Source organism: Globicephala melas, chromosome 12, assembly GCF_963455315.2.
Source record: "Globicephala melas chromosome 12, mGloMel1.2, whole genome shotgun sequence".
NCBI classification, from domain to species: Eukaryota; Metazoa; Chordata; class Mammalia; order Artiodactyla; family Delphinidae; genus Globicephala; species Globicephala melas.
In genome coordinates this window covers 69353781-69376979 of record NC_083325.1, presented here as the reverse complement: position 1 = coordinate 69376979, position 23199 = coordinate 69353781, and the positions used below count along the sequence as shown (strand labels likewise).

The 23199-nt window shown below is 54.9% G+C and overlaps 3 protein-coding genes across 10 annotated transcripts in view; 2 read left to right on the top strand and 1 right to left on the bottom strand.

The window, feature by feature from the left end:
* The window catches only part of AGBL5 (AGBL carboxypeptidase 5), an 18011-nt gene extending 9170 nt beyond the window's left edge, over positions 1 to 8841 (top strand). For 2 of the 5 annotated variants that reach the window (XM_060309059.1, XM_030858168.2), the window contains exons 12-15: positions 5615 to 5767; positions 6851 to 6963; positions 7808 to 7938; positions 8313 to 8841. In XM_060309059.1, coding sequence (XP_060165042.1) covers positions 5615 to 5767; positions 6851 to 6963; positions 7808 to 7938; positions 8313 to 8484 — 569 coding nt within the window. In that variant the 3' untranslated portion in view covers positions 8485 to 8841. Of the gene's footprint in view, positions 1 to 5614; positions 5768 to 6850; positions 6964 to 7269; positions 7317 to 7807 lie in introns of all 5 variants that reach the window. The other 3 variants (XR_009566061.1, XM_030858172.2, XM_060309061.1) reach the window with 3 other exon arrangements.
* On the bottom strand, positions 3148 to 9724 carry OST4 (oligosaccharyltransferase complex subunit 4, non-catalytic). 2 transcript variants are annotated; one of them, XR_004039928.2, is made up of 2 exons: positions 9552 to 9724; positions 3148 to 8942 (listed from the first exon to the last, which is right to left on the bottom strand). XR_004039928.2 is itself a non-coding variant. In XM_030858173.2 (2 exons), exon 1 carries the CDS (start codon positions 9722 to 9724, stop codon positions 9611 to 9613), a length of 114 nt encoding a protein of 37 aa, XP_030714033.1. In that variant the 3' UTR covers positions 3148 to 8942; positions 9588 to 9610. The 2 variants fall into 2 exon arrangements, 1 of the variants encoding a protein (XP_030714033.1); XM_030858173.2 differs by having other exon boundaries at positions 9588 to 9724.
* EMILIN1 (elastin microfibril interfacer 1) lies at positions 9690 to 23085 on the top strand. 3 transcript variants are annotated; one of them, XM_060309058.1, is made up of 8 exons: positions 9690 to 9972; positions 16890 to 17015; positions 17477 to 17697; positions 18835 to 20754; positions 21114 to 21230; positions 21618 to 21635; positions 21795 to 21932; positions 22362 to 23085. In XM_060309058.1, coding segments are annotated over exons 2-8 (2754 nt in total). In that variant the 5' UTR covers positions 9690 to 9972; positions 16890 to 17013; the 3' UTR covers positions 22700 to 23085. The 3 variants fall into 3 exon arrangements, with proteins under 3 accessions (XP_060165041.1, XP_030714014.1, XP_069903011.1); XM_030858154.2 differs by lacking the exon at positions 9690 to 9972 and adding an exon at positions 15320 to 15947; XM_070046910.1 differs by lacking the exon at positions 9690 to 9972 and adding an exon at positions 16415 to 16420.
* The last annotated feature ends 114 nt before the right edge of the window (positions 23086 to 23199 follow it).

The window sequence follows — 23199 nt, the reverse complement described above, 5'->3', positions numbered from 1 at the left end:
TAACAGTGATAGCCAGGACCAGAGCTGCCTCGTAGAGAGGGCCACAGGCAGGCGCGCTAGCTGGTTCGAAGGGCCAAGCCCTGCCCGTGGGAATCAGGAAGGCAGGTGGGAGAAAGAAGCCGGAATGTCTTGAAAACAAAGATTATGAGTTAACAAGACATATGGCAATGACTGTGTTTCTGAGAATGATGGGAACAAAAGATTTAAGAGAGCCATCTGTGAACTGTTTATATATAAATCAAGCAGGGATGGGGAGGTGGGATCCTTGCAGTAGTTTATACATGAGATAACTAGTGCCTATACCAGGGTCTATGAATGTACATACTAGAGATAGAAGTGGCAGGATTCAGTGGTGGTGGAAGAGAGACAAACTAAGAGAGCTTCATGGCTACAAGCTAAAGGAAAATGTCATGATGACAGTAAGACATTGTTGGAAGCCAAGTGCTGAGTTTATCTATTTTAGACATGCTTGGATGTCATGGGCTAGCTATATGGAGATGACCTACAGGCAGAAAAAGGGCCAAACTGTAGAAAAGGTGACATCAGGGTTGGATCTAAGAGTCATCCACGTACAGGTGAAACCAAGTGAGAAGCCATGTTCCCCCAGGTAAATGAACTTAAAAGCAGAAAGAGAGCTGGTCTGAGTACCAAGACACCCTAGGGACTTGCATAAATATTTGTAAGAACTAAGAAACTATGTCTCTAAGGTCAGGGGGTCAAGAAGGTTCCTAATACCACCAAACAGGAATACTGTAAGGAGCTGAAAGATCAGGTCTAGGAATCTTGACTCCTTTTCTCCTGAGCATCTGCTGGTGCTACAGTTTTACCACTTCATCTCAAGTCCCTGTAAGACTCCAGGATGGGAGACTGGCCCTGGCCTGGGCTAGGGACTTGTGATGCAGCTGTGGTATGTGGACACGGCATCTTCAACTAACCCTTAGAAAAACTTCTTCATTTTGTTTGTGTGATTTATCCTATGCTGTAGCTTTGTGACATTTCCTGGTTCCACACATCTGGCCCCTGGGCCTTTGCCACATCTGGGCATACTTTGTCTTCCGAGATAGGAAGAACACGACCCTCGTATCTCTATAACTATAAAAGCAGCTATAAATATACTTTCCAAATCCCAAAACGGGGATTGCGTTGACAAGGTTTTTTTTTTTCTGACTTACCAACTTATTTATAAGAAAATTCCCACTAATGTATAAAAATTTTATCACATTTAACCGTACGTTTAACTGACCATCCTTTATTGGCCAGAACAGAACATGAGATTGGGCTACCCAGAAAATTTCAGAAAAGATCTAGGTAGCCCAGCCAGAAGCTTAGGCTAGAATCAGGGAACTAGTCTGGCAGGGTCTGTCCTCGGAGGCTGGGGGATGACATTTTAGAAGCCAAAAAGTAGCCAACTTGGGGTGAGCAGGAATGTTGCTGGGGCAGGAGGCTGGAAGAGCCTGAGTAAGCCTTGCCTCCCAGCGCCCCTGACCATAGTGCCAGGATCTTCCTTACCTCGTTCTCCCCCTGCTGCAAAACAGGTCCCGAGAACTGCCTTCCCAGACCCATGGTCACATCCCTGACCACGGGGCTCAGAGCGCAGAGGGCACTGTCCGCAGCTGCCACCGAGGAGCAGGAGGGAGAGCTCACTGGGGAACAGCTAACGTAACAGCTAAAGTGTGTGATTTCCTGGTGCACGAGCAGATGCAGACAGCTCGGAGGAGGACCTGCTGGGGAGGGGGTGGATAGTAAACGGGCTCCTCCTTCTGTTGCCTATGTATTGATGAAAACAGGGCTCGAACTAGAGGGAAGCCAGTGAGGTGCCTAGGACACATGATTTAAGAAGGCACTCGCTCTCAGGGTCAGGCAAGGGCCTCCTTAAACTATGCACTCTAGGCGCCTCACTCGCTTCATACTAGTCCTGGCCCTGGATTCAAGCAAGTCTCACTCAATAGCTTAAACTTATTCCCTAGCCCTCCACCCTACCCAGCGGGATACTGGTGTAAAAGACAAGGGACTTAAGTGTAAAGCGGGGAGCCTTCAGCCATCAGCCCACCATGGCCACTCTAGTCTGCCCCAGCTCTGGCACTTAAAGCTGAGGTTACCAGAATTCTCTCCTGGCCTCTGTGATGCCTTGTCTCAGCTGACCAGCAGCTTCTGATAGAGCAGCTAAAGGCCAATGGTGAGTGGAGGCTCCTTTGAGAAGTGAGTCAAAGGACATAGGAAGAGTGCCTCCAGCACCATCATCACTTTTACTTTTTCCCCTGCAAGAGAAAGTTTTGTGTTAAATAGCAGAGTAATAAAACTTATTTGATGGCAGGAAATATCTCCTAACACATCTATTTATTCCCTTAGCACCTAGCACCATGCCTGGCACTTATTAAATGATCTGCAAATATTTGTTGAACAAATAAAAGGCAGGAAGTTGAAGCTGAATGAAGGCTTGTCTCGCCTGTCCACCCCTCACAGGGCATAAATCAGGTCTGCGTTCATCCTAGGGATCCAGTGAGATCTGGGGTGCTACCTGTAGGGACAGTTCTAAAGATGTTTTGGAGGGATGATGCATGACCTAGGCACAGGGTACACAACTGCCCCTCAAAATTGCGAGCCCTTAGGACATCCATTCTGACTCATACAGTGGTAAGGTGGGTCTGGCTCTACGCCTCTGGCCTCTGCCCCAGGACTGTCCGGCCTCCCAAATGGAACCTAGGGGCTGATTATCATAAAACACCATCTCACAAGCTCTAGATGTAGAGCTGTTCACATTATCACTTGCATTCAGCCTTAAGGCACTGTTTCTCTAGCTTCGAGCCAAGAAAGAAGAGAGTTGGGGCTCCTCCCTTTAATTCTTGTCACAATGGAGACTGGGTAGGCCTGGATGATACCGGGGCCCAGAAGCCAAAACATGAGAAACTGGGCTGTGTGCTCACGCTGCCAAATTCACAGGCAGCCCCCGAACCTTAAGACAGTCTTTTAAGTGATGACGTGTTACCTTTAAATGCCTTGTACTTTCCAGATCAGGCCTCTCTGCTAAACTAGAACCTGTCTCCTACCCTGAAACTCTCTTTAGGGGCACGATTCCTGAGTTGTATCCTTAATATCTTTCCTTTGATCCTTACATTTCACATTGGCATTTTTTATATCATTTGCCTGTTTTGCTTTGTATCTTTTTTTTTTTTAACATCTTTATTGGGGTATAATTGCTTTACAATGGTGTGTTAGTTTCTGCTTTCTAATAAAGTGAATCAGTTATACATATACATGTTCCCATATCTCTTCCCTCTTGCGTCTCCCTCCCTCGGTTGGTATCTTCTTAAGTGCCACTCAGTTCCTTACTAGAACCTACAAATGTCCCAGAGGCCTCCACTCAATTTCTAGCCTGCTCTCTTATCCTTCCTTGGGGTGGGGTGAGGCTTCATCCCTTAACATGGTTTCAACATCCTTCTGTGTATAGATATTTCTCAGATCATCTATTTCCTGCTATTTCCCCCTCTGTCATTAAAGTTCATTATTTCTGCCTACTGTGCACTATCAATCACTTGACATCATCTTGACATCCCTGTTTTAATCAAAGAATTACCCAGGTCTAGGCTCTACAGTGTCTCTAAGTCATTGGTGGTGGGTAATGTTTCGAGTTATGTGACTGTGGCCATGAGTCTGACTTCGGTTGTTTTGTTGGCATCGCTGTGCCAAGTCTCACTAGGTCTGGTTGTTTTTGACTCCTGTCTGTGGTCTTAGACTCTAATTGGTACCCAGCATCTCGGCAAACTCCTCAAAGCTAGAGTAGCTTCCATCCTGAGATCTCTCCCTTTCTTCTCGTCCTTATTCATACGAGTATCAGTTTTTTTAAATTTGGTTTGGGACCTTCCAGAAGTAGCCTTGTCACTGCTAGTGTAGCTAGACAAGGTAAAGTTACTGTCACCCTTTAGGGCCTTTTCACATGTAACACATGTTGCTTTGTTAGAAGTCAACTGGCATCTGGAACTACCATCGAATTCAGCTCCACAAAGGTTAACAGCTCATTCCGTTTGAGAGCATTTGGTACCTGCTGTCCCCCTGTGATAAGGAAGGACCTGCCAAGCCTGAGAATCTCCCTACCTCACCATCTACCCCACTGGGACCCCACCTTTCAGAATCCGTAGCAGTGAGGCTCTAGCTACAAAGAAGGGACCAAGAGAGCTGCCCCACAGAGTATAACCATATGCCCTTAGACAGGGATTGTTGAGCCAGCTTACGGTCTACAGTGGGTGTCTGCTATCCGGGTAAACAACATGTTTATTAAGGTCTCTGGTTTTCCAGGCAGTACTTTACAGGCACTGGGATGTACAGTATTAGAAAAGACAAGGTCCCTACCCTCAAGAGACTCAAGTTCCAATTAGAATATTAGCTAACATTTATTGAGCACTTACCATGTGCCAGGCAGTATTAAGTACTTTACATGTACTGATATTTAGTTAAGGAGACAGAAACCATAAAAAATTACTAGCCAAGTGAACAAAGGACAATGAAAGAGAAGAATTAATCCTACTGTTAATGGTCAGCGAGGATTCATAGAGGTGACATTTGAGATCGGACATATAAGATGTCCAAAGTTTCACTAGAAGAGGAAACAGACTTTGCAGAGGAACCACATAGCTAGTAGCCCTAGAGGCTATAGCAGAGGGTGTGAAGGATCAAGTCAGCATCCTACTAAGGATGTGTAGACTGGACCCACAGTGGGCGGGGCTCTGAATGCCACGTTAAAAAGTTTAGACTTTATCCTTTAAAAGACCTTCAGTATCTCTCCCTTGCCTGAGCCAAAATGACTTGATCAGGTCTGTATTTTAGAAGAAGAATTTCTGGCATCTGTGTGAAGGATGGATTGTAAAAGGGAAGAGACTCAAGCTGGGGAGGCCAGTGGGGAATTTTTTTCAAAAGCCTGGATGAGAGATAAAGACCTGTATCTGGATGCTGGCAATGGCAAGGGTGAATAAAGGAGGAATTCCAGTGAAGGCAGAGGGAGAATTGTCCAGATTTGGGTTAAACACAAATCTAAATGTGAGGGAGGAGTCGAAAGAGGAAACAAGGTTTCTAGCAGATTTTTCACCAAGATAGGGAGAACAAAAGGAAGGAGGGGAGAAAATGAGTTTTGTTTGGGTCATGAGAGACTGCCAGGTAGGAACGATCAGTAGACAATCAGAACTGCAGTTCAGGAAAAAAAGGGCAAGAGGGAGACTTGGGAGTTTTGAGTACATAGAGCAGGAGAGAACCAAGGCTAAAATGGTGGGGGACACTGACATTTAGGGGCAGGACAAGTAGTTGAAAAGGGGCGGTTAGGGGGGAAGAGGAGAACCTAGGAAAGCCAAGCTCAATAACTTCTTTGCCAGAAGAATGAACTGGTGGGTGAGTAGGCTGGTTAGCTCCAGAGAGGTGAAGTAGGATGAGGGCTGGATGAAAACTGGAGAGCTGGAATAAATTATTAGTTCTTTCTACCCATCTTAGACTTACTTCAGAAGAGGGATGCTGGTGTGATGACAAGCTTGAAAACAGGCATCTGCTGACAAGGGAAGGCCAACGGGGCAGGGGAGTGACAATGCCTCACTTATTTGCCCTTTTATCTGCTTGTGTCCCTTCCACTCAGAGCCCCGAAGCCAGGACAGGAGACGGCGGCAGCAGCCACTGACCCATCACCCTACTTCAAGCAGCCCGGCCCCGTCCCAAACTCCTGTTAGTTCTAACACAGCCTCTTTACACATGGGCTCCTGCCTACTGCCCAACTCACTCGGCATATCAGGTCTGTACCCACCGCCCCTGAAATCTGGGTTGGCCAACCTCCTTCCTTCCCTACCTCCCAGGGCATAGGCCAGACTCCTGACTAGGCTTGAAGAAATCCTTTCAGCTCTGCTGCCATGTGACCTGGACCTCATTCCTGACTTGATGTAATACAGGCCACTCCAGACCAGGGGCACCAGTTATCCTCCTGGATTATCCTAAATCCCTAACATCAATGCCCTTGTACAGGAGGCTGGAGTTTAGTGAACATCTTTGTGTAATAAAATAACAGTTACCACTTACTGAGCGTTTACTATGTGGCAGGCACTGCTCTAAGCACATTATCTCATTTAATCCTTATTTTTACAGTTGAGGAACCTGAGGACTTTTCCTACCTGCTATTTATTCAAGCTCCCTGACTCCAGGAGCTGGGCAACTTAGACAAAACTGAAGAATGAAAAAAGCATAGGCCTTTCACCTGTCACCACCGCAAATGTTGTGTGACCGTATCATCCACAAAGAGCCTAGACCGTCTGCTCTCCTTTTAAGTTATAGACCCAGCCGTGTAAAGCACTGGATGGGGATGATTTCTAAAACTTCAGCCTAACATCTCCTACCTCCCTCAGAGCCCACTACTCCCAACCTGTTAACTCTCTTCGACAGGTAGCCCTGAATCCACCAGTCTTGGGTACTGATGACTTGATCCTTAAATGCTCACACATATGACTGGGATAACTCTAAGGTCTATAAATTCATAGTAGTTCAGTTGAGTGGGTTCTGATTCAAGCTCAAGTTACTGTTCTACCCCTCGGACCAGACTAGAGTGTGACGTGCTTCTGAACCAGCGGCGATTTTGCCAGGCAGCGGACATTTTTCTGGAGATGTTTGGTTGTTACAGTGGGGAGGAGGCAGGGGAAGAAATGGCATCTGCTGAGCAGAGGCCAGAGATGCTGCTAAACATCCTGAAATACACAAGGCAGCCGCCCACAACAAAGAATTATCCAGCCCAAAATGTCAATATTGCCAATACTGAGAAACTCTGATCTAAAGGAAGTTACCTCTTCTCCGTGGCCCCATCCTGATATCAGTTTCTTTTGTTCCCTAGGGAGTAGCTGCTCATTCCTACCCTCAGGGGACAAACCAGAGGCTGTCATGGTGATTGGGAAAGGCCTGCTAGGGGCTGGACCTCGGATCCCCTGTATCAGGACCCGACTACAGGTAACGTTTTTGGGTCTTCCCCAGTCCCCAGCATAGCGACTCTTGCAGAGCCCAGCAAGGCGCTGTTCACCTGGGTAGTGGGAGGGAAAATGCCCAGCACTGCTTTACACCCTCTCCCCACAACCACAGCAGAGAGCTGCTCTGATGCCTGAGTGCCTGTCTGTCCGGTGCTGCACCCCCGTCCCCTTCAGCCAGGTCTCTTGCTTGCTTCCAATCCCAGTATCCCTGCCAGACATACCCTAACCTCAGCCTGCTAGCTTTGGCTTTGCCTGCCCCTGCCTTAGCTTCTCCTCTCTTTCTGCCCAGACCTGCCCGAGGAGAGTTCCCGCCAGGAGGGGTCCCGGATTCCCCAGGTAACACATCTGGTTGCTGCTCCTAGGAACAGCTGTGCCACCAACTCCGATTCACTCCAGATCCCCATGCTAGGTTGACTGAAGTTAGGTGTAGGCAGAAGCTGACTGAACAGGTGAAGCTTAAGCTGCTCTGGCAGGGGCTGAGGCAATGAAGGCTCTGAGGCAGACCCACTAATCCTCCAACATCTTTCCACACCGTGCTTCTCTACTCAGCCAGATCTTGACCGTGGTATAGCCATGAAGGTTAAATGCTGGACCCTTCTGACTCCCCTAGTTAAGCTTGGAATGTATAGTCATAGACTGAACCCAAGAGTTTTCTAGCTATTATCCTGCCCTACCTTCTCAGCTAGGAACAGTGCCCAGGAACTCAAGGTCCCAGTACCCGTGTTGACACCCATACTACACTCATACGTGTGGATACTAGAAGGAAACCTAGAAGCAAAAAGTTCATGGAAGAATCCAGCCTCATAGCCTACCCCCTGTCCACACAGGCTAGGCCCAGGTTGGGCCGGGGCTCACCGCCGACTCGCAGAGGGATGAGAGGCTCTTCGGGCCCCACGTCCCCTACCCCCCGGAGCAGGGAGAGCAGTGAGCCAGAGCCGGGACCCTGCTCCATACCACGGTGAGCACCAGGGTGCAACGCTTCACCCCACCTCTCACTTCTATCCCCTTATTCCCATTTCTGCCATTCAAGATCATTTTCTTCCTTCCCTTCTCCCTTTGACCCCCGAAAGACTAAATGTACCTTCATTAAGAACCTAGTCCCTGACTTTTTTCCCCATCATGCTGTCCGTCTTCACTCCAACAGACAAGAGAACAACTTCTAGTTAGGCCTAAGGAGCAGGCTGGTCAGACCATTCCTGTCAGACCACTGTGCAGTGCTCAACCTGCCTATCCTCACCCACCTTGCCTCTCTCACCTCCCAGCCCCTGGCTGAAAGACCAGAAGAAGGGCGGAGTTTTCACAACCCTGACTCCTCTCTCTTCTCTGTTGCAGGCTGCCTCAGGCTGGGCCCCCACGGCCCTGCTCTGCCCCTGCCTTTTCTCCTATTTCCCGTAGTCTGTCTGACTCCCAGTCCCGGATTTGTTACAGTGGGGGGCCCTTGGGCCAAACTGAGGTTTGTTTTGTCCCTAAATCTCCTCCACTCACTGTTTCTCCTCGGGTCTGAGGCCTTGACCTTCACGCCCAGCACATGAACCGGAGATGGGGAACACAGTGAGAAATGTGCTAGTCCCCTTTCTCAGCTCCTGATTCCATGTGACAATTATAACTCCTTGGAACGCCAGCCACACTGTTCTGAGACACAGCAGAGCATCACCTTGAGACAGGACAAAGCAGGGACCTGCCACCCCTTCCCTCCCTCCACAGCACACGATTTTGGGACCACAAAAAAAATCTATATTTTTATACTGGGGGGAGGGAGTAGAAAATAAAGTAGCCCTATGCTGGGCCCTATTCAGTGGCAGCTTCTTGTTCCATAAGGTTAAGGAAGACTTTGAGGAAATTAAAGTTGTTTGGAAAAATCCAGGTGTAGTTGCTTTGTATGTTGTGATGGGTACAAGGGATGAAGTGAAGTGTGAAGGCCCCTCACACCCTCCATCTTGCCTCAGACTATGTCCTGGAACCCTAGAAAAGAGGGGGAAAGACCTGAGGTAAGGAAAATGCTGCAGCTTTCCTCTGGGGCAATCCTTCAGGAATCAACTCCCATCCAGCCTGTCCCCCCTTACAATTCTCGCCCACACTTATGGGTTGGTTTACCAGACGTTCACACAGCACCTCCCCCCATCCCATTCTTCTCTATGGCTTGGGTCTACACTAGCCAACCCCTAAATCAGTGCCCTGTGCCCCTGAAATAGAATTCTCTATCTTTCCAACCCCTCACAAAAAAAATTATGCCTAAATAAAACCCTAAACAACCTTGGAAAAGTGAGTACTATTTAAGTGAAGAGCCTAAATCCTCTTACTTGGACGGCATCCTCAGTACCTTTATTCCTTCGGGTGTCAGTACTTTCTTGTACCCGTACTATCAACTTGGGCATCTGGGGACCACAGGCAGATGGGGACTGAGGGGGTTTAGGGAACCCACCCCGTTCTAGCAGGGAGCAGTTTAAGGGGGAAGGGGGCAGGGCACTCGCTGCTCTGTGCGGATAAAGGGGCCGAGTATCATGCTTGGCCCAACACTTTCTGATTTGAAGTTTCGAACCCTTCACGCCCTGGCGCGGCCCCGCCACTCACTCTCTGGGGCTGGGCGCTACAGCCCCGTACCGTTACCTGGGGCGGAGAAAGCGCCACTTTCATTCCTGCTTCTTGGGATTGTTGACGGCCACGTAGTGATAGAGAACGACAAGCAGGAAGAGCGACACGCCCAGCATGTTGGCAAAGATGGCGAGCTGCACGTCCGTGATCATGCTGCGGAGAAGAGGGGGGACTGAGCCTCGGACCGGCGCACTCCTCGCCCAGACCAGGACCCTTCCTCGCCGCACTGGCCCAGCCACCGCCGATGGGCCGTGGACCGCGCCTGCGTGCCTCTCACCTGATCAGCAGGGCTCGGCTCCGACACGATCTGTGGACTAGCTCGAGGTAGGAGACCTGGATCGGAAGTTTGCTGCGCCAGCTCAGTCCCAAAACAGCCACTTCCGGCCGTCAGGCTCGGCCGGTAAGGGCTCCCTAGCCCCCGCGTCTCGCCTGCTCCCGCGGCGCACTCGCAAGGGGCGGGGTCTTGGGCGGGGCTGAGGAGGGGCCGGCCGCCGTAGGGGGCGGGCGGGCTGCAGACGCTCGCTTCGTACGCGGCACGGCGCAGCTGTGAGCTGTTGGCGTGGTCCGGGACAGGGTTAGGGGCGCTGGGGCCGCTTCCTTGGAGCCGAGGAGTGGACTAGAGCGAGGGTGTGGCGGCGGGACCGAGCGGGAGGCTCGGCCTGACCCTAGACTCCGGCCCCCCTCTCGGTCGCGGGCCCACATGCTGCTGCCCACCCTTCGCTTCCCGGCCCGGCCAGGTGCTTCCTTTGCGCCCTGCCCTCAGGGTCCCCACCCTGGTCCGGGCGGCCGGGAGAGGGGTAAGAGGCGGTGCAGAATGGGGACAGGGCTGGGACGGCCGGCTAACTCTCCTCGGCGGCAGCCTTTCTGCCCCACATCCGCCAAATAGAACGATCGTGCCTGTGATCTGACCAGTGCCTCCCTTCCGGACTCCCTCCCTCCATCCCACTCTCAGAGGTGGGCGTCGGAAATAGGGCGGACCCTCCCGGAATCAAAACCCAAACCGTGGGACTTAAGCCAAGTGGGAAATCACCCCCCACCCGGATGTGAGGGAGGGGGGAAAGGAGGAAAGGCTGGGACCAGCAAGAGGGGTCGTGTGGGTTATAAGCAGAGTGGGCCACCGAGGAGAAAAAAGGAAGATGACTGGGTAGATGTCCGAGGGTCTCTGGTGAGGGGAGAGGCAGCCTGGGGCTCTACAACCCTCTGCCCAGCCAAAACCTACTCCCCCCCCCCACCTCCTTGCTTTCCCTCAGCTTCACCATAAAAGGGAACGGCACTGAGCCAGGCTGGGGCCAGGGGCTGGGCTGTTTCTCTGGAGCTGTCAGGGGTAATGGAAGCCAGTTGCTCTGCGGTAGAGGGGGGCCAGGGCTCAGGGGACGCCTCTGCTTCTCTGAGCCAAAGAAAACTACAGGAGCTGCTATGGGGCAGGAACAGCTGGGTAAGGGGACTGACTGGCAGGCTGTGTGCACGGTGAGCTAAGGGTGCACTAGCCCGGAGTGGGCTTCCCTGGCCTGGGACCATCAGCAGTTTGTCCTCCATGCACCAGCCCAGTGACTCCTAAGCTTGGTCTCGGCCTTTAGCAGTCTGTAGTTTCCCGGCCTCCCCTCTCATCACGCAGCCCCCACCATTTCCCAGAAGTTTTCTGTTTAGAATCCCAACCCCATGTTCCCTCCACATAACGGTGAAATCCCAGCCATGTACTCCCTCATGTGTCCCCTCAGTGAGCAGTCTGTTCCCAGCTCTGCTCTGGGAGAATGAGGGTCTAGGTCTTAAAGGATTACACACATTATGCTTTGCATCTCCTGGAAATTTGAAGCAGATCCAAGAGCAACCAAACTTTTAGATCTGTTGAAACACAACTAGATCCTGGAAAGTAGACTTTCTAGACTGCAAATGACATAAGGGAAGGCCTTGGAAGTGCTTCAGCTTTCCAAGGCTGTCCAGAAACCAGCTGACCCAGTTGCAAAGTAAACTAGACTCTCAGAGCTGAAGGGGGCCTTCAAGGTCATTTTATGAAGAAGGAAACTGAGGCCCAGAAGGTAATTGATTTGACCAAGGTTCTGCAAATGGTTAGAGACTGTCACCTGATCCTTCTTCCTCTGTTCCATACTCTGTTGTGTCAGACTGTGGACTCAATAGGTTGTCCTAGGGTCAGGGGAAAGCGGAAAAGGTTTTGTTTTAGAACCATCCAGAAATGTCCTTCACCTCCCAGAACTTCCTGTGCCTAGGTCAGCGAGTCTTTATCAGCCTTGAATGGGTCATTTGGCCTAGTGCCTGGAGGAACATTTTAACCAAGTTAAAAATGGTCTCCAGGACTAAACTGGACTCAGCTAAGAGCTAACAACTCCTGAAAAAAGCTTGGGTGGAAAAGTATGTGGGAAGTGAGACAAGTGAAGCCTTATCCTGGGGGAAATCGGGGGAGAGAGAGGGTTAGGGGGCACGTGGGGCAGGGGGGAATGTGTGGAGCTTAATCTCTGTGATTAGTGTGACAATTTAAAGCAGAAGACATAGTCAGGATTAGGCTCAGGAGTGAAAAGACAACAAGACCTGGAAAAGGGGCACTGGGCCCTGCATCCAGGGAGGTTAGCTCCTGAAGTATTGTACCTGTGGGAAGGGTTGGAAGGAAAAAAAAAGTGTGCATTTGTGCATAGTGGACTTTTGCTCAAGAGTCCCCACAAGCTGGAATTCCCATCTGGGTTGGCATGACCCAAGGCCCGGTTGTTATTATTCCCCCCTTTTTCCTCCCACTCTTCAGTCTTCTGACCGAGGGTGGTAGGCATAAAATGCTCCTTACTGCCGGGGCCCCTATCTCTCTGGCCCCAGGCACAGGAGTTCATTGCGCCATCAGTGATGCTTGACTGAATGAGTTAGCTGCCTGGTACAGCCAAGATTTCCCATTGGCACTAGACCCATGGAAATCTGTCTTGGAGAGGTTATAAAATAGATCTTGTCCTAGCGCCCGAGGGACGCTTAGCCTTTTTTGGTCTCAGGAATTCTCTTCCAGTCTCTTTGGCAATTTGTGGCTGCCTATCAATACCACCGCCACCACTGCATTCCCTCTAACCTTAGTCTCCACTGCAGCCTGCTTGCCCAACACCTCAGGCCGCCCCAGTGAACCCACTGATTTCTTTGATATCTCTGAACATTGATGTCAGGCTCTAGGTCTTGGCTCCAAATTACAGGACTAAATGAAATGCAACCTACCGCCATTATATTTCAAAGGCAACATTTTTGACTTGACACACTTAAAATACAACAGATTTTGTAACTTAAGGGGGCAGGCAAAGGAACGGGTGACAACTGAGTAGTCACAAGATGGCTGGGATGACTTTTGAAGTTGCCAGGAGCTCCTGAACGGAGAAGACCGGGAAGAGCAGAGAAAGCAAACGCACAGCAGCAGCCAGGGCCACCTGGAGGGGAAGTGAGTGAGCTTCCGGCCAGGGCCAGGGCCAGGGCCAGGGCCTAAGCAGCTGCCTTCCACTGACAGCGACTTTGAAATCAGGACCTTCTAGGACCAACTCCTTCAAGTCTCCCTAGGTGCCAATCCCCTCACCTCTAAGGAACAGGCACAGGTTTCCATTTCTGATGGTTCCAGAGTTTACTGTCACCATCCTGTCTTTTCGCCAACATTTCTTCCAGTCATCAGGATCATATTCTGGACGTCAGAGGTAGATCACTCAGATTCACATTGAAGATTTGGTGGCATCCATTCTTACAGTTTCCAACTATTGTCCTGCAAATGGTTCCCAGAATCAAGACCCACACTGCTAACCATCTCCTTTGGACGTTTATTTCCATTGAGATGTGTTATTCTCATCTTAAACTCAGGATGCCCAAACGAAGGTCATCTTTCTTTCCTTCAAACCTGCTCCTCTTCTCGATTTACTCACGCTGGCTCAAACCCTGGAAGCTTCTGTGGTGTCCCCCTTCATCTGGTCCCTCATTACCCATGCAGTCACCAAGCAGTCACAGCCTTCCCTTCCAAGTCTGCGTCACTTTGCAGTGTAGAATTTGGAAGGGACCTGAGATGACAGAAAGATGGCAGACCCCCGGTGGAGTCAGGGGGTTTGCTCAAAGTGATAACACTATTTAGAGGAGGAGCTGGAACCAGCATCCTTGTGCCCTAACACCCTGCCCATTGCTCTTGCCAAGAATATCTTCTTTCTGCGTGTGTATCGACCCCCTACTCAAAAACTTGTAACCCAAGCTCTTAACCAGTCATCTGAACCTCTCCCTGATTTTTCCACAATCAACCTCTCTGACTTCCTGACACAAAGAAGAGCTAACATTTACCACATGCCAGACACTATTCTAAATGCTTCACATGGATTAACTTAATCCACATGAAACTAGGAAGGAGGGAACTATGATTATTCTCATGTTACAGATGAGGAAACTGAGACAGACCGCTTTCACCAACCTGAAATCTCTCCCCCTCCCCCCGTCCCTGTTTTTTACTTCCCCCCACTACCACATTTATCAGATTCTCTTTCTTCCAATAGCTCTTCTCTGACTCCCCACAGCAGCCAGCTATCTTTCCCCTCCTCTTACCCAGAGCACAGCATCCATCTGGCCTTCTGTCTGTCCTGCCCTGTGTTCGTTCTGTCGGGCGCTTGTGTCCTGTTCCCCAGCAGGACCAGCTACTCCTTACTGAGTCCTACACGTGCCTTTGCTACCCAGGCACCTCCGCAGCGCCCACACACCAGGCTCTCGCCTCCTTTCTGTCTAGTACTGCTGCCTGGCTCTCCCAAGCGGCCCACCACGCAGGGAGACCTGTACAGAACACAACGCTGGGGGCCAGATGGTGAGGGGGGCCGGCTGACAGATTCTGACAGAGTCTATGGGCAGGCTGGTGGTTGAGTCAACTTCCTTACTTGCCTCAGAGGCTACCAGACTTGGCTCCACTCTAGGGAGTGACTTCCTTCAGGCTAAATACATCGGGCCCTACTCACCTCCCTCCTTCCCTCCCCTCCCGCACTCATGGCTGACCTTCTCCAAGACAAGTCTGAGACCCATGTTCACCTGGCCTTTTGAGAATGAAAGCCTTTTTCCTCTTGCCCATGTCCTCTCCATGCTTGACAGAAGGCTACTCCCCACTTCCAGATTCTTCTGGCTTCTCTGAATTTCTTGCCTGCCTCAGTGAGTCCTTCTCCTTTTCCTCTCTGGCCCAGTAGCCCTCACTCCTCTCCTCCTTTTACCTCGCAAGCCACTGACCTGGGTACCATTTATATTCTAATCTGAGCCCTGCTCTTGACTTGCTGTGTTACCTTGGACAAGTTACTTTCCCACTCTGGGCCTCAATGTTCACATCTATGAAAGGAGGCAGCCGGACTAGATGGTGAGTGGCTGTCCTGCTGAGCCCTGCGATTCTTTCTTCCTTTTACAGCTCTCCTCTCCACCTCTCGCCTGTGGGCTCCTCTCTCAGGCCTTCTCTCCCGGGGTAGGCCTGCCCTGGCCCCAGGAGAGCTGTGGCTCCAGCTCCCGTTCCCTGTCTAAGCGACCAGCCCTGGGCCTCCTCCCCAGCTCTGGCCCCAACTCCGCTCCATGTGGCCCGTCTGAGAGGCTGGCCCCAAGCCCGGGGGCAACTCCACATTTCTCTGTTTTTCCTTTTTTTTTCCTCTCTTTCCCGGAGTTAACAAGAAGCAGATGTGGCGCACGATGGTTGGAGAGGTGGGGGGAGGAAGGGGGAGGCTGGACCGCCAGCCAGACAGGGGGGAAGGGAGGGGAGTGAGGGAGAGAGAGAGGCGGGAGGCCAGGGCCCGCCCCGAAACCACTCTTGCGCCTCTGAGCAGCCACAGGGGCAAAGCCCTGTCACCCTCAGGATCCAGTCATTGGGGAAAAGCGATAGGGAGGCCAGAGGAGGGCCAGCTGGGGCGAGGGGGTGGAGGCCCAGGAAGCAGCATCTGAGAGGGCCAGGGACCAGGCACAGGAGGCCGGGGGGCACAGAGAACAAACCCCCCTCAGAAGTGGAGAAGAGGAGAGCGGAAGGAACCGAGGGAGGGACAGATAGGAGCCTGAGGAGGAAAGAGGAGGGGGAGAGGGGTCAGGCCAGGCGGCCAAGGAGGAGGCGTGCGGCTGGGGGCTGCCGGCAGGAAGCTGGGGACAGGACCTGCTGTCCCTCGGATCCGCGGCGTCCCCCGCTCCAGGCAGAGGCGCCGGTGGTCAGGCCAGGATGTGCCTCTGAGGGCCACCACGGAGCGCCCCCGCCATGGCCCCCGGAACCCTCTGGAGCTGCTACCTCTGCTGCCTGCTGACCACAGCCGTGGGGGCGGCCAGCTACCCTCCTCGCGGTTACAGCCTCTACACTGGGAGTGGCGGGGCCCTCAGCCCTGGGGGACCCCAGGCCCAGAGTGCCCCCCGGCCTGCCAGCCGCCACAGGTAAGAGTCTGGGCCCCAGCCCGAGGCTGGAGGTAGGTGGGAGGGTGGGTGAGAAGGTGTGTATCCTGGCCCCGACCTTGGGTCCGCTCTTCTGGGCTGTCCCCGCCTGGGGCAGGGAAGGGGGAAGAGGAAACCCATCCGCCAGGTGCTCTTCACATGCCCGCCTTCCTTCAGGGCACTTCCAGGGCCCCCTGAAGAGCTAGGTCCCCCCCCAACCTCAGGGAGATCTGCTTCCACGTTAGGCGCCCAGGGAAACTACCCTGAGGGACACCAGCCAGGCCTTCCTGCCAGCCGCCAGCTGCATACCAGCCTGGGATTCTCGGCAGACCTCTCATTCCTCTCTAGGGCTCCCTCAGCCCCATCCAGTAACCCACGCTTCTGACGCCGCTCCTCTGCTCCCTGTGGCTCTCCAGCCGACACGGACCAGAGACTGGCGCGAATGGGGCCAAGAGTGTAGAACGTCGAGCCCCAAGGTGGGCAGCGCTCATCAATGGCCTATTCTCTCCTTAACCCTGAGCTGGAGCCCTGCCTGCCCCGTCCTCTCCCCTGAGTGGTGGGTGGAAGCCTGCATCCAGGGGATCACCAGGGGCCCTGGCCAGTCGGTTCACACAGGCCACGCCAAGCTGGGGGTTGAGACAGAGGGACACGAATGAATGTGTGGATTCAGAGGCTCCCCACGTGCCCCCAGCCACGAGGATCAACATCTCGTGGTTGTGGTTTTGCATCTACATCTCCTGTCCCCATCTTGAAAAGTCTTTATTGACTCCTGCTGCACAGGAAGGTGGGGGGGGCGGGGAGCCGCCCCTGCCAAAGCCCTGGCTCCCACCGTTCCCAGGGGCCCTTCACGTTTTGACCCTCCCTCCGCCCCTCTGGTAGCCCCCTGGGCCTTCCTTGGGGGTATGTGTCTCTGGATCTTGGGCCCACGTGGGGTTGTATCTGCAGGAACTGGTGTGCCTACGTGGTGACCCGGACAGTGAGCTGTGTCCTTGAGGATGGAGTGGAGACCTTCATCAAGCCTGACTACCAGCCCTGTGGCTGGGGCCAGCCCCAGTGTTCCCACAGCATCATGTGAGCACCTCCCCCTGCCAAGGGATGTGCACTTGGCTGGGGCTGGGCTAGGGCGGCCAACTGGGGGCATTTGTACCAAGCAGGTAGCAAGGGGCAGGACCGGGGGCTTCAGTCACAGCCAGCTGAGGAGATGCTGAGGCAGCAATTTGGCTGGTGGAATACTGAGGGCAAACTTACCTGGACCACCCTGCCAGCCCCTGGAATGCCTTTTCCGGGCTGGGTCACAGTCAAGGAGAGTTGTTCAAAGTTCCAGCACAGGACAAGGGGAGGAAGAGTAGGGATTTGGCCCTCGGCCAACACGCTGACAACTGTCAACTGAGCAAGGCCACATGCTGGTCAGTAAGGGGGACCCAGCCTGAGGGACAGGTCTAGTCCACCAGCGGCTGCTCATTTCTGAGGACAGGGGCCGGGATCACTACAGGACAGGGAGGAGTCAAGAGGCCTCCCTCTGCCTCTCCCAGGTACCGCAGCTTCCTCCGCCCTCGCTACCGTGTGGCCTACAAAACAGTAACGGATATGGAGTGGAGGTGCTGCCAGGGGTACGGGGGCGATGACTGTGCCGAGGGCCCTGCCCCGGCGCTGGGCCCTGCACCCACCACGCCGCGCCCCCGGCCCCGGCCCGCCCGCCCCAACCTCTCGGGCTCCAGTGCGGGCAACCACCTGAGTGGACTGGGTGGGGAAGGTGAGTACCGGAGCTGCTGGGGAGAGGAGGGGAAGGCGGTGCTGGGGGAAGCGTGGGCCAGGCTGCTGCGGGGAACCCCTGCTCCAGGTCAGAAGAGGGGACAGAAGGGAGTTAATGAGATCCCTTCCCATGCATGAGAGCGAGAGCGAGTGAGAGAGAGAGAGAGAGAAGAGAGAGGGAGAATGTGTGTGTGTGTGTGTGTGTGTGTGTGTGTGTGTGTGTGTGTGTGACAGAGAAGAGAGATTGAGTGGAGACCCAGAGAAAAGGAAGGCAGAAAAAAAGAATGTGCTTGTTCATGCCCACGTGTAGCCAAGATACTTCCTAGTTGGGAACAGCTGCGGAGGAAGGGGGATTTCCTTGGAGAAGCTTGGTCCAAGGGGATAGACAGATGAGACTACAAGTCCTAGCATGCACTGCAGCCAACTACAGGTCCCAGGCCCCTCGGTGGCCTCTGGAGACTACAGGTCCCAGAATGCAGCAGTCCCCGTTGCCCGGCACTGCAGATGTGCTGTGTTTGCCTGCCAGGGAGATAGCTGTGCTGTAATTATGGAAACAGGAACTTCTGGCTGATTCTCCGACCATCCTGCCAGATCCCCCGCAGCTCGCCTCAGAGCCCTGTTTGTCCCTGTAGTGCTGTGGAGAGGTTCCTACCCCACGTCCGCATTTCACTCACCCTGAGGGAAGGACCTAGTGTCATTCCCTTTTTTCCGATGTTGGAACAGTTTCCATAAAGTTAAGAGGCATTCTGGAAGGTGGAAAGGACCTGGCCTTGGTGGTCTGATGGACGACCTGGGTTTGAAACTTGGCTCTGCCACTTATTAAACTTGTAATCCATGGCCCAGTTAATTAACCTCTCTGGTCCTCTGTTTCCCAGTCTGTGAAATGGGAAGAACTAATGGTATTTGCACAATGGAGTTGCTGGATGCGGGAAGGAGCCATGGTACACATGTGGCTTAAAGGCATTCAGTGAATGGAGTTTCCTACCATCTTTTCTTGCCCAAGTCATGCAGCTAAGGAATGGCCACATCAGCTGGGACCTCTGCCCTCTTGTTGGAGCTGGGGAGCGCAGGACCTAGGAGGTAGGCACTGAGCTCTGAGGCCTCGCCCCTCGCCCTTATGCCTTCCCCTCTCTGCCAGGACCTGGGGAGTCACAAAAGGTGCAGCAGCTGGAGGAGCAGGTGCAGAGCCTGACGAAGGAGCTGCAGGGCCTCCGGGGTGTCCTGCAGGGACTGAGCGGGCGCCTGACGGAAGACGTCCAGAGAGCTGTGGAGATAGCCTTTAATGGGAGGCAGCAGCCCGCAGATGCAGCTGCCCGCCCCGGTGTGCACGAAACCCTCAGCGAGATACAGCAGCAGCTGCAGCTCCTGGACAACCGCGTCTCCACCCACGACCAGGAGCTGGGCCATCTCAACACCCATCACAGCGGTGGTGGCGGCAGCGGTGGCAGCAGGGCTCTGGGCCCAAGCCCGGCCCCTCCCGGCCACAGCGAGGAGCTGCTGCGGGAGCTGGAGCAGCGGCTGCAGGAGTCCTGCTCTGTGTGCCTGGCGGGGCTGGATGGCTTCCGCCGGCAGCAGCAGGAGGACAGGGAGCGGCTGCGAGCGCTGGAGAAGCTACTGGCCTCCGTGGAGGAGCGGCAGCGGCAGCTCGCTGGGCAGGCCCTGGGCCGCTGGCCCGCTCCGGAGTGCTGCCCTCCAGAGCTGGGCCGGCGACTGGCTGAACTGGAGCGGAGGCTGGATGTGGTGGCTGGCTCGGTGACAGTGCTGAGCGGGCGGCGAGGCGCCAACCTGGGAGTAGCAGCTGGGCAGGGGGGCCACCCCCCAGGCTATACCAGCTTAGCGTCCCACCTCGCTCGCCTGGAGGACCGATTCAACTCCACCCTGGGCCCCTTGGAGGAGGGCTGGCGGGGGCTTCCCGGGGGCCTGGGCCACTGGCTGCCTGCTGCCCGGGGCCAACAAGAGAGGCTGGAGGGGCTGCTGGCCAACGTGAGCGGGGAGCTGGGGGGGCGGCTGGCTCTGCTGGAGGAGCAGGTGGCAGGGGCTGTGCAGGCATGTGGGCAGCTCTGCTCTGGGGCCCCAGGCGAGCAGGGCTCCGAGGTCAGCGAGATCCTCAGTGCCTTGGAGCGCAGGGTGCTGGACAGCGAGGGGCAACTGCAGCTGGTGGGCTCAGGCCTGCACAAGCTGGGAGCAGCTGGGGAGTCCCAGCAGGCCACGCTGGAGGGACTGCAAGGGGTCGCGGGCCAGCTCCAGGGTCGGGTCAATGCGCTGGATGAGACGGCTGCAGAGTTCGCACTGCAGCTGAATCTCACAGCGGTGCGGCTGGGCCAGCTGGAGGGGCTGCTGCAGGCCCGTGGGGATGAGGGCTGTGGCGCCTGTGGTGGTGTCCAGGAGGAGCTGGGCCGTCTTCGGGATGGTGTGGAGCGCTGCTCCTGCCCCCTGTTGCCCGCACGGGGCCCTGGGGCCGGCCCGGGTGTTGGGGGACCGAGCCGTGGGCCTCTGGATGGCTTCAGTGTGTTCGGGGGCAGCTCAGGCTCAGCCCTCCAGGCCCTGCAGGGAGAGCTCTCCGAGGTTATTCTCACCTTCAGCTCCCTCAATGACTCACTGCATGAGCTCCAGACCACAGTGGAGGGCCAGGGTGCTGATCTGGCTGACCTGGGAGCCACCAAGGACCGCATCATCTCTGAGATTAACAGGCTGCAGCAGGAGGCCACAGAGCACGCTACAGAGAGTGAGGAGCGCTTCCGAGGCCTGGAAGAGGGACAGGCACAGGCCGGCCAGTGCCCCAGCCTAGAGGGGCGACTGGGCCGCCTGGAGGGAGTCTGTGAGCGGCTGGACACGGTGGCCGGGGGACTGCAGGGCCTGCGCGAAGGCCTCTCCAGACACGTGGCTGGGCTCTGGGCTGGGCTACGGGAAACCAACAGCACCAGCCAGACACAGGCCGCCCTGCTGGAGAAGCTGCTAGGGGGGCAGGCCGGCCTGGGCAGGAGGCTCAGCGCCCTTAACAGCTCCCTGCTGCTCCTGGAGGACCGGCTTCACCAGCTCAGTCTGAAGGACCTCACTGGTGAGGGGGCAAGAGGAGGCACGGGGTGGGGGCACTCCTTTCAAGTCCTTTCTTTCTCCTCCCCTGACCCTGCGACAGCCCAGCTTTAACCTCATCCACTTTCTCCTTGCCCTGCCCAGCATGAATTGCAGATCCACCTCTGTCCCAGGGCTTGGTTTGTCCACAAGAGATGATCCAAGGTCCCAGCTCCCCGCCCTCCCCTGACGGCTCAGACAGGCCTGTGGGTGGAGGAGGGGTGCTGCTCTGTCGGCTAGGTACCCAGCATGGGCAGCGAGGGGCCCATCACCCTGTCCCTGGATCCACCACCCTTTGGAAACTCCTTTTTATGGCTCTCCTTCAACTTAGTTTTGTCACTGTAGGTCCTGCAGGTGAGGCTGGGCCACCAGGGCCTCCCGGGGTAGAGGGACCCCCAGGCCCTGCCGGACCTCCGGGACCTCCAGGCAAGGATGGACAAAAGGGGCCCATCGGACCACCAGGTATGTGGGCTGAGATCCTTGCTGCAGCCAGGGCTACTCCCAGCCCCAACCCTGGCTGCCCCGGGCTTGACATTCTACTCTGAACCGGACAGAGAAGGGGGGGAAAGAGGCAAGGAACTGGGGCTGCTACATGGCTGACAGTGACTAGGAGCTAGGATAGTCACTGTGTTGGCCAGTTAGCTGTGGTGGCCTCACTGCTGTGTTGAAGACGATGCCTGAGCCTATAAGGTTGAACAGAATGGACCCTATCTGTTCCTCCTTTTCTTGATACGCCCAGTTCTGTTTTGGAGTCTGCATAGCACCTAGCACAGTGGGAAAGCAGATGTTTGCTGAGTGACTTAGCGAGAGCTGCCCTACTTCTCACAGCTCCCTTTTTTCTTCCCACAGGTCCCCAAGGTGAACAGGGTAAGTTCCTCTCATTCAGTGCTGGAGGGCGGGGAACTGAACTAGGATTTGGAGGATGGAAGGCCTCAGACAGCCCTGGGGGTAGAGACCCAGGAGGGGAAGGGGGCTGGGCAGCCCTGCACTGAGCGTCCACTCTGACACCCTCCCTACCCCACCTAGGAGCAGAGGGGGCACCAGCAGCCTCTGTGCCCCGGGTGGCCTTTTCAGCTGCCCTGAGTTTGCCCCGCTCTGAACCAGGCACAGTGCCCTTTGACAGAGTCCTGCTCAACGATGGGGGCTACTATGATCCAGAGACTGGTAAGCCTGGGAGTGGGCAGCTGGGCACTGGGGGGAATGGGGGAGGCTGTGCAGTGATATGTCCCCATTCTTGCCGTTTCAGACAAGCTGAGTCTTTTCATTCTCTGGTTTGGGGAGACCCCTATTCTCTCCTTCATTTATTCATTCTCACCACAGCTTGGACTGGGGGGTGAGGTGGGGAGGGGAAAAGCCGATCATTCCACAGCTCTTTATGGGGGCCTCTTCTTGCCCAGGCACTGTTTTAAGTGCTGGGGATGGGGAAATGAACAAAACACTGGTTTCCCTGCCGTCCGTGGAGTTCTAGTAGAAGAGAGGTGAAAAGACCCAGAGGGTCCCTCCGCACGTAGTCCAGGAGTTCTGCAAGGGCTCCCGGACACCTTCACGGCCCCTGCCACCTGTCTCCCTCCTGATTGCCACTGTTGTCCCCAGGCGTGTTCACGGCGCCTATAGCCGGACGCTACTTGCTGAGCGCGGTGCTGACTGGGCACCGGCACGAGAAAGTGGAGGCCGTGCTGTCCCGCTCCAACTTGGGCGTGGCCCGCATAGACTCCGGTGGCTACGAGCCTGAGGGCCTGGAGAATAAGCCGGTGGCCGAGAGCCAGCCCAGCCCGGGCGCCCTAGGCGTCTTCAGCCTCATTCTGCCGCTGCAGGCCGGGGACACGGTCTGCATCGACCTGGTCATGGGGCAGCTGGCGCACTCGGAGGAACCGCTCACCATCTTCAGCGGAGCCCTGCTCTACGGGGACCTGGAGCTAGAACAGGCATAGACAGGGAGCCGGGCCCCACCGGCCCGAAGTGTCTACGCCGGCCAAACAGCCAGCGGGGGTGGGGTGGGGGTGGGCTCCGGGGCGTCTCGCCTGGGACGGGGCCCCGACCCGGGGCAAGCTGCAGTCTCTGTACCCGCCGCAGCAGCGCAGGCGCCCAGAGCAGCGTCCTTCCCACGGTCGGAGTGCGCCGGGTCGGGGACTCTGGGGTCTCCTCGTCCAGACTTTTGGCCTGATCGCCGTCCCTGCAAGACTCGGACTGCGGAGGAGCTAATCCTCGCACACTTTGCTCCCCCAACTGGCCTCTAGGCCGAATCCCTGGGCTCCGGGACTCTCTCGAGGGGGCTCCGGCCCCCACCGCCATACTAAACTATTCAGGAATAAAGACACTTGGGTTTTCTAAAAAAACTAAACAAGCTGTTTGCTCTACTATGTGTTCAGGGGTAGATAGGCGTATACAGGGGACGGGGTGAGGGAGCCCCGGGTTCCGGACCCTGCTCGCG

Coding starts and splice junctions, on each gene's coding strand:
- OST4 (XM_030858173.2), bottom strand. CDS start 9,724: ATGATCACGGACGTGCAGCTCGCCATCTTTGCCAACATGCTGGGCGTG.
- EMILIN1 (XM_030858154.2), top strand. CDS start 15,778: ATGGCCCCCGGAACCCTCTGGAGCTGCTACCTCTGCTGCCTGCTGACC. Junction 15,948..16,889: donor CGGCCTGCCAGCCGCCACAG/GTAAGAGTCTGG, acceptor TTGTATCTGCAG/GAACTGGTGTGCCTACGTGG. Junction 21,933..22,361: donor CTACTATGATCCAGAGACTG/GTAAGCCTGGGA, acceptor TGTTGTCCCCAG/GCGTGTTCACGGCGCCTATA.